This window comes from Chiloscyllium plagiosum, unplaced genomic scaffold, assembly GCF_037043375.1.
Source record: "Chiloscyllium plagiosum isolate Xiang-an unplaced genomic scaffold, Cpla_swu_hap1 HiC_scaffold_24, whole genome shotgun sequence".
Taxonomy (NCBI): Eukaryota; Metazoa; Chordata; class Chondrichthyes; order Orectolobiformes; family Hemiscylliidae; genus Chiloscyllium; species Chiloscyllium plagiosum.
Window position 1 is genome coordinate 52,083,279 of NW_028270162.1, and position 12,013 is coordinate 52,095,291.

At 41.4% G+C, this 12,013-nt stretch overlaps 1 protein-coding gene across 1 annotated transcript; it reads left to right on the forward strand.

Moving 5' to 3' along the window:
• Positions 1–637: 637 nt before the first annotated feature.
• LOC148145444 (immunoglobulin lambda-1 light chain-like) lies at positions 638–4,577 on the forward strand. The gene is made up of 3 exons (XM_088000326.1): positions 638–765; positions 908–1,249; positions 4,009–4,577. The coding sequence occupies exons 1-3, from the start codon at positions 717–719 to the stop codon at positions 4,329–4,331; spliced, it is 714 nt and encodes a 237-aa protein (XP_087856452.1). The 5' UTR covers positions 638–716; the 3' UTR covers positions 4,332–4,577.
• The last annotated feature ends 7,436 nt before the right edge of the window (positions 4,578–12,013 follow it).

Consider the following 12,013-nt stretch of genomic DNA (forward strand, 5'->3'; position numbering starts at 1 on the left):
GTGATGAGGCAGTTGTTCTCCTGTCCTAATGGACCGTTGACGTGGATATGCAGGCATTTTAAAAGAAAATAGTTACAGACGACAATAAATCAGAATTATAGCAAATCTTGAGGAAAACGATCACACAGGATACAGACAAATGATCAGGCACATGGCAAATGAAATTTAACAAGGTGAGGTGAGAAGGACTTTTGATAGAAATTATGAAAAAATGAATGTAAATGTAACTGAATGACTTTCATCCATCCATCTTTTAGGACGATCAGTCCTGAACCAACTTTGCTTTCCTGCATATGTATAAATAAAACCTACTTAAGTAAGTTGTTCCTCGCCTGGACCTCATTGCTAATTTCTCAGTTAACATCCTCCATTTTTGCTTTCCTTTATGCTCTTCGGGGGCATCTGAACTACAAGCATAGCACCATCTAAACCTAATTTCCAGTTGTGCTGCATCTTTTGTTTCGCTGGATTCAATCATTCTTGTGCAATAGTCTATGACTTTGATGTATTATTTCTCTTTTTTAAAAAGAAAGCAGATTGCAATGCGCTTATGCAAATCCAATTTGAGCCTGGGGTTCCTGTTGGCCGATATCACGTGGTTATTGATTTGCATGAATCATTAAAATTCAGTAATTTCCCTGGTTTGCAGATACTTAATTGAGGGATTGGAAAGATCCCAGCAACACGTTCTTGCCCCAAGCACTAGAACCTTCACCATGACTGAATGGGTTGGATTTCTCGCAGCACTGATGCTCTGTCTCCACAGTAAGTAAACACATTAATCGGCCCTATGGCTGCTTTTTACGTTGCTTCTTGTTTCTGTTCTTGCACTTGAGTTTAACGGCCGTGAACGAAAAAAAAAATCGTTTTTCCAACGTGATTGACCTATGACGTGTTGCTTCACCAGGTACATACGGGGATCCTGCACTGACTCAACCAGGATCCATTTCAACATCCCCGGGGCAAACTGTGAAGATCACCTGCACCATGTCCGGAGGCAGCATCGGTAGCTACTACGCGAGCTGGTACTGGCAGAAACCCGGCAGTGCACCGGTGTTGGTTTGGGACGAGACCCTCGAAACTGCCTCTGGAATCCCAGACCGATTTACCGGGTCTGTGGACTCATCGAGTAACAAGATGCATTTAACCATCACCAACGTGCAATCGGACGACGCCGCCGACTATTACTGCGCGGTAGGAGGTAGCGGAATATTGACATTTGGAAAAGGAACCAAATTGAACCTGAGCGGTAAGTAAATTATCGGTCAACTCAACACTAGGAAAATCACCGAATCGAAAACTCCAGTGCCGAGTCTCGGCTGGTGATTGTATCTCGACAGTCAAAGCCCCGCTCCAAACATTCAGTACCGTAATTACAATTTTCGCGCGACGCCGTTTCCATTCCACTGAAAGCATCACCGCCATAGAAACGCCGTCCCCAGTGAGAGACGGCGGAAGGGCAGTGTGGCGTTTTGCTGCAAAACCCTCTCATTTGTCTCGAAGCAGCGAAAGCCACACAGTCCAAGATTTTCAGTTCTAGCTTTCACATTAATCCTGATAACTAGAGTGAGCGCATTTTTTTTTGCACTGGGCTCAGCAGGTTGATCAACTTTGATCCTTTTTCTGTGTTAACGCACACACAGGCAGGGTTCTTGTTTTCTTCGTAAATCATAGGACCAGTTGCGCCTGTTCGCTTAATTGTTCGGACATGTTTCAGAATGGGTTTTTCAGGTCATTATCCCTGTGTTTGCGCACGTGCTGCTGAATGTGTAGTTAGTTTCAGTGATGTGGTGTTAAAAATTGAAAATGCAGATATTCAAACGCTGTGTAATATCATTATTTAGCGGCACAGGGTGAAATGGGCTTAGACGCAATATAAAAGAGAAAGGCGTCCTTTCGCTATACTTGTTCTTTCTTCAAACACATCTCAGGAGAAGGAATATTTACCGTAAAATACTTTGCGCTTTGAAAATGTTTTAGAAAACTGTTGAATAATCCCGCGTGACGCTGTCCGCTTCAGTGTCAGAATGTTCAACTATAGTCCAGATCGTCCAGGAGTTGTGGTAAAGGAACGTTTGACTGATTCCTCTCAATTTCAACGTGTACACTTTACCGTTGTAGAGGGCAGCACGGTAGCTCAGTGGTTAGCACTGCTGCCTCACAGCACCGGGGTCCCAGGTTCGATTCCAATCTTGGGCAACTGTCGGTGTGGAGTTTGCACATTCTCCCCGTGTCTGCGTGGGTTTCCTCCGGGTGTTCTGGTTTCCTCCCACAGTCCAAAGATGTGCAGGTCAGGTGAATTGGCCATGCTAAATTGCCCATAGTGTTAGGTGCATTAGTTAGAGGGAAGTGGGACTGGGTGGGTTACTCTTCGGAGGGTTGGTGTGGACTTGTTGGGCCGAAGGGCCTGTTTCCACACTGTAGGAAATCTAAAAAAAAGAATCTCTCAGAATGTGACTGGATTGTTTATTCGAGACGGGTAACTCTGGCGCTGGTTATACGCGCTGATGTGCTTAACTTTGGAACTCAGTGCCAGAACGTATTGGTTCAGATTCTAGGTCAAGAATTGGAATAAGAACTATTTTAATCTTCAGATTATATAAACTGTTTCACACCGTGTTTGCAGCTCACGCTAGTCGGCGCGGACGGTTAGTTAAAAATAGAAGAAATTGTAACAATCCTGCTTTGAGATTGTTACAACGAGGCTGCATTTTATTTATAGTACCATGAGAATAATTCTGTTTAATCAGAAGAAAGAGAATAAAGAAGTTGCTCAACATTACAAGATATACAAGCTTGAACGTAGGAGTGGTGTAGGGCTGGGGAGGCCGGAGAGGGATGGTGGGGGAGTGAAGGAGAGTGACGTAGTGATCAGATGAGCGCGGATGGTGCCCAAAGAGAGAGCAGCTCAAGGAATTAAGACTGGTACAGTATGTAACACAACCTCAGGACAGGCCAGTGGCTGTCATTGCATACTGTTGAAGTGCAGTCATTTCTGTAGTTTAAAAACCGCGAGGCCATTCACCGGTAAATAGCCCTGTGATAACGAGCTGTTGTCTTTAGCGATATTGTTGGCCCGGGTCATTTGTGTTTGCATTTCGACGACAGTGATGGATTCTGGTTATTCAATAAGGACACAGTTGGTTACAATGTTTTCAACTATTTGTTGGAAACGCATTCGTTTTGTTGAAACAGTATCTCCTAACACTCTGATGACACGGATGTCTCCGATTCTGGTATTTCGAATGCGATGGGAGAGCCCTCTGTGATTTTCCAATGTTGTCGCTGACAGGGGTAGGAGTGGGAAAGATGCAATCGATCTGAGCCGTAGGGTTAGTAACTATACAGAAATACAACTAACAACCTAAACATCCCACTCTCAACCACAGTCAAAAGCAAGAATTAAGAATAAGACCAGATTGGTGACAATGGCGTGTATGGAATACGTGTCCCAAAATGTTGTTTTGACAGCAGTGATTCCAGATTCTGTAACAAATTCTGATCTGCCGCTTTTATTTTGTGTCTAATCATCGGTTCCTGGGAGACTATGGCAGGCTGCAAAAAAATTGCAGATGCAGAAAATCTGAGACAAAAAGCAGAGAGTGTTGGAGAAACTCAGCAGGTCTGGCATTTTCTATAAAGAGAAAAGCAGAATTGACGTTTGGAGTTCAATGACTTCGCGGGATTTTCTCTCTACAGACAATGTCAGACCTGCCGTGCTTCCCCAATGCTCTGTCGTGTCCACATTTATATATTTTTCGTTTTAAATGTTCTCACTTTAGAGAATCTTCATTTGGTACCTCACAGTTGGCAAAAATACAAACATCATCTCGGGTTATAGCTTCCCGGGAGCTGCACATCTCAGGTTCCAGTTTAATTTACATCAAACTCCTCCATTCTATTAAACACCTCGTAGCTTTAAAGAGTGACATCGAATTTTAAGAGATTTTAGGAAAGTAAAATATTAATTCCAGTTTTATTACAATTTCATTTATTTCTACTTTACAGAGCCACGGAGACCCACAGTTTCTCTCCTTCCGCCTTCATCGGTTCAAATCACGGAAAAGAACACGGCGACCCTGGTGTGTTTGGTGAGCGGTTTTAACCCGGGAGCTGTGGAAATCGAGTGGTCGATAGATGGCAGTGTCAGGGGGGATAATGTTGAGACCAGTCGGATCCAACAGGAGACGGACAACACGTTCAGTGTGAGCAGTTATCTGACCCTGTCAGCCTCAGAATGGAACTTACACGAACTTTACTCCTGTGGGGTTAAACACGAGACTCTGACAAATCCACTCCAGGGAACTATTGCGAGATCCAACTGCATCTGACAGAAGACTGTCAGAAGATAAATGTTGTGCATTGATCCCTCTTATTAGAGAAGCTTCTTGAAAACAAAGTTCCCCAATTAGCTATTACATGTTCAATTTTAAATGGAACATTTCTAACAAACGCAATAGTTCAAATTGTCGGCTGCGTCCTGCTTTCTGTAGTTTAAAGAGCGTTCACCCTGAAATCATCAAAGTTTCAATGTAACGTTGCAAATATAGCTTTGTAATAAAATTTGTGTACCATGATCTCAGATGCGGTTATTCATTTCTGTCCGACATCACTGAGGCCACTTATAACAACATGCTGAGAATGAAAAAAAGTCAAGTTTAATGGTTTTTGCTTATTTGGACACATACGGTAGGTTAGTTGGAATTTATGAAATTAATCATACAACATTTTTAAAAAATAGACTTCGCTAACTCATATCGGTATGGGAATGAGCGGCACTTCATGCGCATGCTAAAGTCAAAAGCACATTGTGAAAGTGCTAATGCATCTGGATTTTCTTTTGGGGACCTAATTCTGCAGTGCAGTTTCTGACGTTGCAGGACAGTTTCTTTTTTTCCGAAATAGTCCAACAACTTTAATCCTTGCTCATCATAATTATTTTGACATGGGTGCCAAAATATTTTGTGAAACATAGCTGCAGATTTCATGGGGCCTTTATCAGAAACCAACTCACTTAAGAAACACGCTTTTAAAATTCTACTTCAGAGTAATCTTGAACTCGGTGCAATATCTATTCCTCTATGTTGTCTTTCTTTGGACTGACTGAACAATTGAACATTATCATAAATATAGGAAGATAAGTTGCAAAAACGATCTGAAGTTTATTTTAGAAAGTATTGCTTACAACGAATATTTCATCAGATTGAATGCTTATGCGCCCATTTAAGGTACCATAAAACATAACTTAGAATAAGAACCTGGGAAGTGATAGACCTGGAACATCAAAAAATCAATCTGCACAATGGGTGGAGGCAGAGCGAGGCTGTTTAAATAAACTCCGCCATTTGCAGATATCTAAAGAAAGCAGTTGGCAAATGGTTGGGAGGCAGGAGAGGGCCAACAAAGAGTAAGGATTCATTTTCTCACCGCCTGGGTGCGGGAACTGGATTCTGGGAGCAACAAGTTCCAGCGCAACCGCTTTTTATAACATATACTAATGACTTAGATGAAAGGGAAGGGAGATGTATATAAAAGTTTGCAGATGACACAATACTAAGTGTCACATGACATCCTTAATGAAATCCGGTAGAGAACGTGAATGTCCAAAATACTGACAGCAAAATATCGCAGTGACAAATTATGCGTCCACACTGAACTTGAGAGTAACAGAAACGGATATTTTACTCAATCTTCAGACGTTCGGCATTGTGGATTAGTGAACAGATTTAGGTGCTCATGTGAAAAAGGACTGAAAACCAGAGCATTATTGTAATAAGACATGGAAAAGACACGTATAATACTTGCTACAAGAAGACTGGTGGGCGGCACGGTGGCACGGTGGTTAGCACTGCTGCCTCACAGCGCCTGAGACCCGGGTTCAATTCCTGCCTCAGGCGACTGACTGTGTGGAGTTTGCACGTTCTCCCCGTGTCTGCGTGGGTTTCCTCCGGGTGCTCCGGTTACCTCCCACAGTCACAAAGATGTGCAGGTCAGGTGAACTGGCCATGCTAAATTGCCCGTAGTGTTAGGTAAGGGGTAAATGCAGGGGCATGGGCGTGTTGTGCTTCGGCTGGTCGGTGTGGACTTGTTGGGCCGAAGGGCCTGTTTCCACGCATTAATGTAATCTAATCTAATGTTTCTCCAGTACAGAGTCGTAGTCAGACCATATCTGTAGTGGTACGCTTAGTTTTTGGCACCAAAATGCGTAATAGATACATTGGCCTTTGAAGGGGTTGAATATAAATTCTTCAAGATGATCCCCTGATTTTAAACATTTAATTGCCTTATCAAATTTCAGATATGTGTTTTGTATTCACTTAAATTTGAAGATGGAAAATTGGTCAGGTAAAGTTGTTGGAAACAATTAACAAAACACAGGTATAAACAAAAAAAAACTGCTGCAGCACATGATGCAAAAGAAAACTAGCGCAGTTTTAAAATTTAACACGATTACCAGTGAAATCAGGAAGAAACCCTTCACAAACTTGGTTAAAAATCAGGCAGCGTCTCGAAAGCTAGTGCTTTCAAATAAACCTATTGGACTGTAACTTGGTGTTGTGTGATTTTTAACTTGGTCCCCACCCCAGTCCAACACCGGCACAAATCTTCACAAGCTTGCACATTGCTTTCAACAGTGATGCGTAATCTTCAAAGATAATCGGTAAATCGAAATTATCAAGATTGTCATTGCAATATCTTTGATAGGTAAGGGTAGCCAGAAGGCCCGAGTTCAACTTGCACCTGCTCCAGCAGTATGAAGAACACCTCTGAACAGATAAATGATAAAACACCAGTCAGAAAACATAGAGCAAATATGAGCCAAGGAAGAAAAGCTACAGATTAAACATAATCGAATAACGAACGTTTGGTTTAATTGCTATAACAGGATAATGGTGCATTCTATATAGTGCCAATAATCTGTGTTGATCTGACTTGAAATGTGTGCGTCCTCGAAATGCGAATATTGCTTTCAATCACAACAAACTATATTGTATTAAAGCAATAGGCTGAGGTCATGGGCTCGAGTTCCACCGTTGCATATGGTGGAATTTGAATTCGATTAGTAATGAAAATCTGGAAATGAAAGCAGGCTAATCTAATGACATCAATGTAGTCGTCACCGATATTTTTTTAAAAATTACTTCATTCATTAATGTCCTTTATGGATGGCAGCTCTGCTATCCTGAACAGGTCTGGGCCACATGTGATTCCACATCTACATAAATAGTTAACTTTTAAATGCCATCTAAAATGTTCTAATAAGCAATTCGGATGCAAATGATCCCTACAAAGTCTGCTAAAAGGAATGAAACTGGACTGAACTCCCAGCAATTACCTAGGCACGAGAACCGGTAACAACGTACACCACAAAAATCCTTAATAATATGTTTTATTCATTCACGTGCATAGGCGTTGCTGATTGGGCCAGCATTCCTCGCCCATCCCTAGTGGCTCTCATAAAGGTCTTAATGAGCTGTCTTCTTGAACTGCTGTAGCCCATCAATTGTTTGTAGACCACGATGTTATTAGGGAGGGACTTCCAGGATTTTGAACCAGTTACAGTGAATGAATAGCAATGGTTTTCCAAGTCAGGTTTGTGGGTTACTTGTGAAGAGCTTGCAGGTGGTGGTTGAAATGACTCCACTAAAGCCGATATCCTGTCACTAAGCCACCTTTTATTTATACGTACATGATACTGACCTAGCTAGCTCAAAGCCGGCACCAGGAGTAACCAGAACACTTGACGCTCCTGTTAATATCTGTCAACCAGGATTCCCTGATTAGACTAGGTTAACAGCCCCAGTCAGGGAACTCAAATTCTATGAGGTTCACCTGGCTTACCTCGTTCCAATCACTACAATGGTATTCTCATGCATTTGCAGTCCTTGTTCTTCTGAATGGAAGTGATAAAACCAGAAGTTGGACGAAAAGCCGTACAGGCCCAGGTTCTGAGGAAACGTCACCAGACCTGAGACGTTAACTCTGATTTCTCTTCACACATGCCGCCAGACCTGCTGAGCTTTTCCAGCAATTTCTGCTTTTGTTTCTGTTTTGCATCATCTGCAGTTCTTTTGGTTTTTAGATCCTGGATTTGGAAACTGCTGTCATAGGATCTTTGGCGAATTTGTCCAGTGCATCTTGTAGATAGTGGACACTGCTGCTACTAATCGTTGGTTGTGGAGGGAATGTTGGTTTTGGACGTGGTACAAATCAATCGGATTGTTTTGATCTGGTTGGTATTAAGACATTTGAATGTTGTTGGAGCTGCACTCGTCCAGGCAAATGTTAAGTACTTTTTATCACATTTCTGGTTTATACCTTGCAGAAGGTGAGCGTCAGGAGGCGAGTTCTGCCACGGTATTCCTGGACTCTGACCTTTTCTTACAACCATTGCATTTATATTACAACTCCAAATGTATTTCTGGTCAATAGTAACCACGAGGATGTTGAAAGTGTGGGATTCTATGATGATAACGCCATTGAATGTTAAGGGGTGATGGTTGTAACTTCTCATTTTGGAGATGGTCACTGCCTACTACTTGCCAGCCAAGAATTAACAAAATTTTACAGCCAGTTTAATTATAGCTAACAAATATTTCCCCGGTCTTATTGCATTTGGACATGGAATGCTGCAATATCTGTAGAACTGTAAATGGTGCTGAATGTTGTTTAATAGTCAGTGAACATTCTGACATCTGATTTTAATGAAGTGGGAGGATCATTGATGAAGCAGTTGAGAATGGTTAGGCCTCGGACACTTCCCTAAATAACTCCTTCAGAGATGTCCCGGATATGTGATAAATGACCTTTAACAAACACAACCACTTTCCTGTGTGCTAGGTCAGATTCCAACCAGCGATGCAAATTTTCCTCTAATTCCCATTGTGATAATGCTGCTCCTTCAACAAGGCTATGTTGTCCTTTTTATCAGGAGGTCGTAAAAGCATAGGTTCCAAAAAGTAGAGTTTTACAGCCACTTTGATTATAGCAAACCAATACTGTCTCAGGCTTTCAAATTTTTGAAAAAAACTTATACATGAAAGAGGAGTGGCCTGTTCTCCTGGCTCACCTTTACTCTAGTATGGGTTGTCAGCAAGCAGTAGAATTGAAAACGCTGCTGGACCCAAAGAAGGAGCTACAAGCTGACCCTCCTCTCTCTCGGACATCTCTCCTGTAAGACCGTGTGTTTGATTTTACATGTTGTGTCAAGGGCTGTTTATGGGGATTGTTGCAAATGTTTGAAGCAACAGCATTATGTTGGGCTAGTCTGCTGGGTTTTCCAGTATGTTAAATTATTCGGTATTCTGTTCTCTTCTGTTTGTGTTTCATTTGGTAATCTTGAAGTGGAATTAACAGACAACCTGTTTGATCAGATCGTGTTGACAAACCAGGAGCAAATAAATGACACACCAGGTATCTTTAGCTCAGAAAACTTTACTGAGTCACAGCAGAAAGATGAAAATTTAAAGCAAATGCATCAAATGTCACACACAGAAAAATAATCTGAATGTATCCCTGAATGTCATGCTCTTAAAAATGATGTCGTAATGAGGAAATGGAGACCATCACATATTCAGGCAGATGGGAAATGGGCAGACGTTCATCAAGTTGTATTACCAATGGGTTATAGAACAGAGATGTCTCGAGTTGTGCATGAGCTAACACTAGGGGGCCATTTACGAGTGAGCAAAGCTCAAGCTACAATGCAAACGCATTTTTGCTGGCCTGGACTGAACAATGATTAAGTGGAGCGGGGGATTTGGCTAGACAGTATTTAAAAGTATCACAGCATACAATGAAACAGGAAGCAGACAGAAAACAAAAACTCACAAATTTGCTATCGTGAATGAGGTGTTAATGTTACTTCCAGTGATAGGTGAACCTTTACAAGCAAAGTTTAATTGATCTTATCAAGTCGAAAGGAAAGTCAGTGACATGAGCTACCTGATAAGGACTCCGGGCAGAACGAAATCTCAGAGAGTGTACCATGTGATTGTGCTCAAAAGGTATTATGGCAGGGAAGGAAAGCCAAAAGAAACTGTTATTGGTTACAACACGGAGAGAAGAACCAAATTCAAAGGATTCTGAATAGGACATTCCTCAAATTTGACAATGAAGAAGTTGTCAAAAATTGGGATAAATTATTGAGTTACCTTCCACAGGAAAATCGGAATGACCTAAAAGAGTTATTACTATCACATGAGGAGGCATGTGGAAATTAGCTGGGATACACTTACCTAATTATGCATGATATAGATATAGGAGATGCTGTCCCGATTAAGCATCATCCTTATAGACATAATCTTTAAAGTTAGCACAAGTTCAAAAGGAGATTGAACGCATGCTCCAAGACAACATAATCAATGTGAGTTACAGTGACTGGAGCTCACCCATAGCAATGATGCTGAACCCAGATGGTTCCTAACGGTTCTGTGTGGACTATTGCAAAATGAATTAAGTTACAAAAGCTGATGTCTGTCAGATTCCACGTTTGGAAGACTGTGTTGAAAAGGACAAGCAACTAAGTTGGACTTACCCAAAGGATACTGGCAGGCACTTTTGTTTGAAAAAGTGAAGGCAAGTTTGGCTTTCATAACGCTGAATGGATTGTATCAGTTTAAAGTCATGCCTTTTGGCGTGAAAAGATGTGCCAGCCACATTTCGGAGACTAACAAATAAGGTCATTGTTGGATTACCCTACATATTGATGACCTGGTGATTTTTAATCACGCATGGAAGGAACAATTGCAACATTTATCATCGTTGTTCGATGGACTTTGGAAGGCAGGCTTGGTGATAAACCTGGCTAAAAGTGAATTTGCCAAGCTCAAGTCACCTTCCTGTGTGGTGTTATTGGATAAATGACTCCCTGGTATGCCAAAACAATGGTAATTGGGGAGTTTCCCATGTCATCGACAATAAAAGCAGTACTACAATTCCTGGGATTGAATGGATTTTATCGAATAGTTATGCCAAGTTTTAGCAGTGTTGCTGCTCCATTCACTGAATTGCTAAGGAAAGACAAGAAGTTCCAATTGCCAGCATACTGACAGAGGCCTGTTGACACATTTGAAAGCTGTGTTAACCACTGCCGCAGTATTAGCCACACAGAATTACACAAAGCCATTCAAGGTGGCTATTGATGCAAGTGATGTGGGTGTCAGTGCTGTTCTCTTGCAAGGAGATGACGAGAAGATGGAAAGATCTATTGAGTGTGTCTCCAGGAAATTGAATATTCATCAGCAGAAATATTCGACAGTTGAGAAGGAGTATTTGAGCTTAGTGTTAGTGTTATGACATTTCGATGTTTATGTTATCAGCAACATATCTGAGACAATCATATACATTGATCATAACCTATTGAAGTTTGTGGAGAAATTTAAGAACAAAAATTCCAGACTGTTTAGATGGGGCTTGTTGTTACAGCCATTCAATTTGAAAGTTGTACATATAGCAGGACAAGAAAATGTGATTGCTGATGCATTTTCAAGACTTGAATTAGAAACAGAGACGTTTGGTGGCAGGAGTAAAACAGACTGAAACAGAATGTAATAGTGCATGTTTGCATGTTTATAGTCAATGACATGTATGCATACGTTATAGAGTACTAACAGTTTAGGACTAACGGGATTTAAAATGAAGCCATCTTTGGGTATTGATGGCCCATTTTTTTTAAAGGGGGGAGATGTGATGATGATGGCGCTCCTTTAAAATGGTGGCCAGTTATCCTATTTTAGCTTTGCCCTGGTTAGGGTGGTTAGCAAGAAGTAGAGTTGGAAGAGCTGTTGGACCGAAAAAAGCAGGTCCAAGCCGATCCTCCTCTCTCTGACATCTCCTCTGTAAGGCCCTGTACTTGATTTTACCTTTTGTGCAAAGGCGTGTTTATGGGGATTGTTGTAAGTCTTGGGAACAACATCATTAAAATGGGATAGTCTGCTGGATTTTTGGATAGGTTATGTTAGTCAGTATTATGTTCTCTTTTGTTTGGTTTCATTCGGTAAACTTAGAATAG

Coding starts and splice junctions, on each gene's coding strand:
- LOC148145444 (XM_088000326.1), top strand. CDS start 717: ATGACTGAATGGGTTGGATTTCTCGCAGCACTGATGCTCTGTCTCCAC. Junction 766..907: donor ACTGATGCTCTGTCTCCACA/GTAAGTAAACAC, acceptor TTGCTTCACCAG/GTACATACGGGGATCCTGCA. Junction 1,250..4,008: donor AACCAAATTGAACCTGAGCG/GTAAGTAAATTA, acceptor TCTACTTTACAG/AGCCACGGAGACCCACAGTT.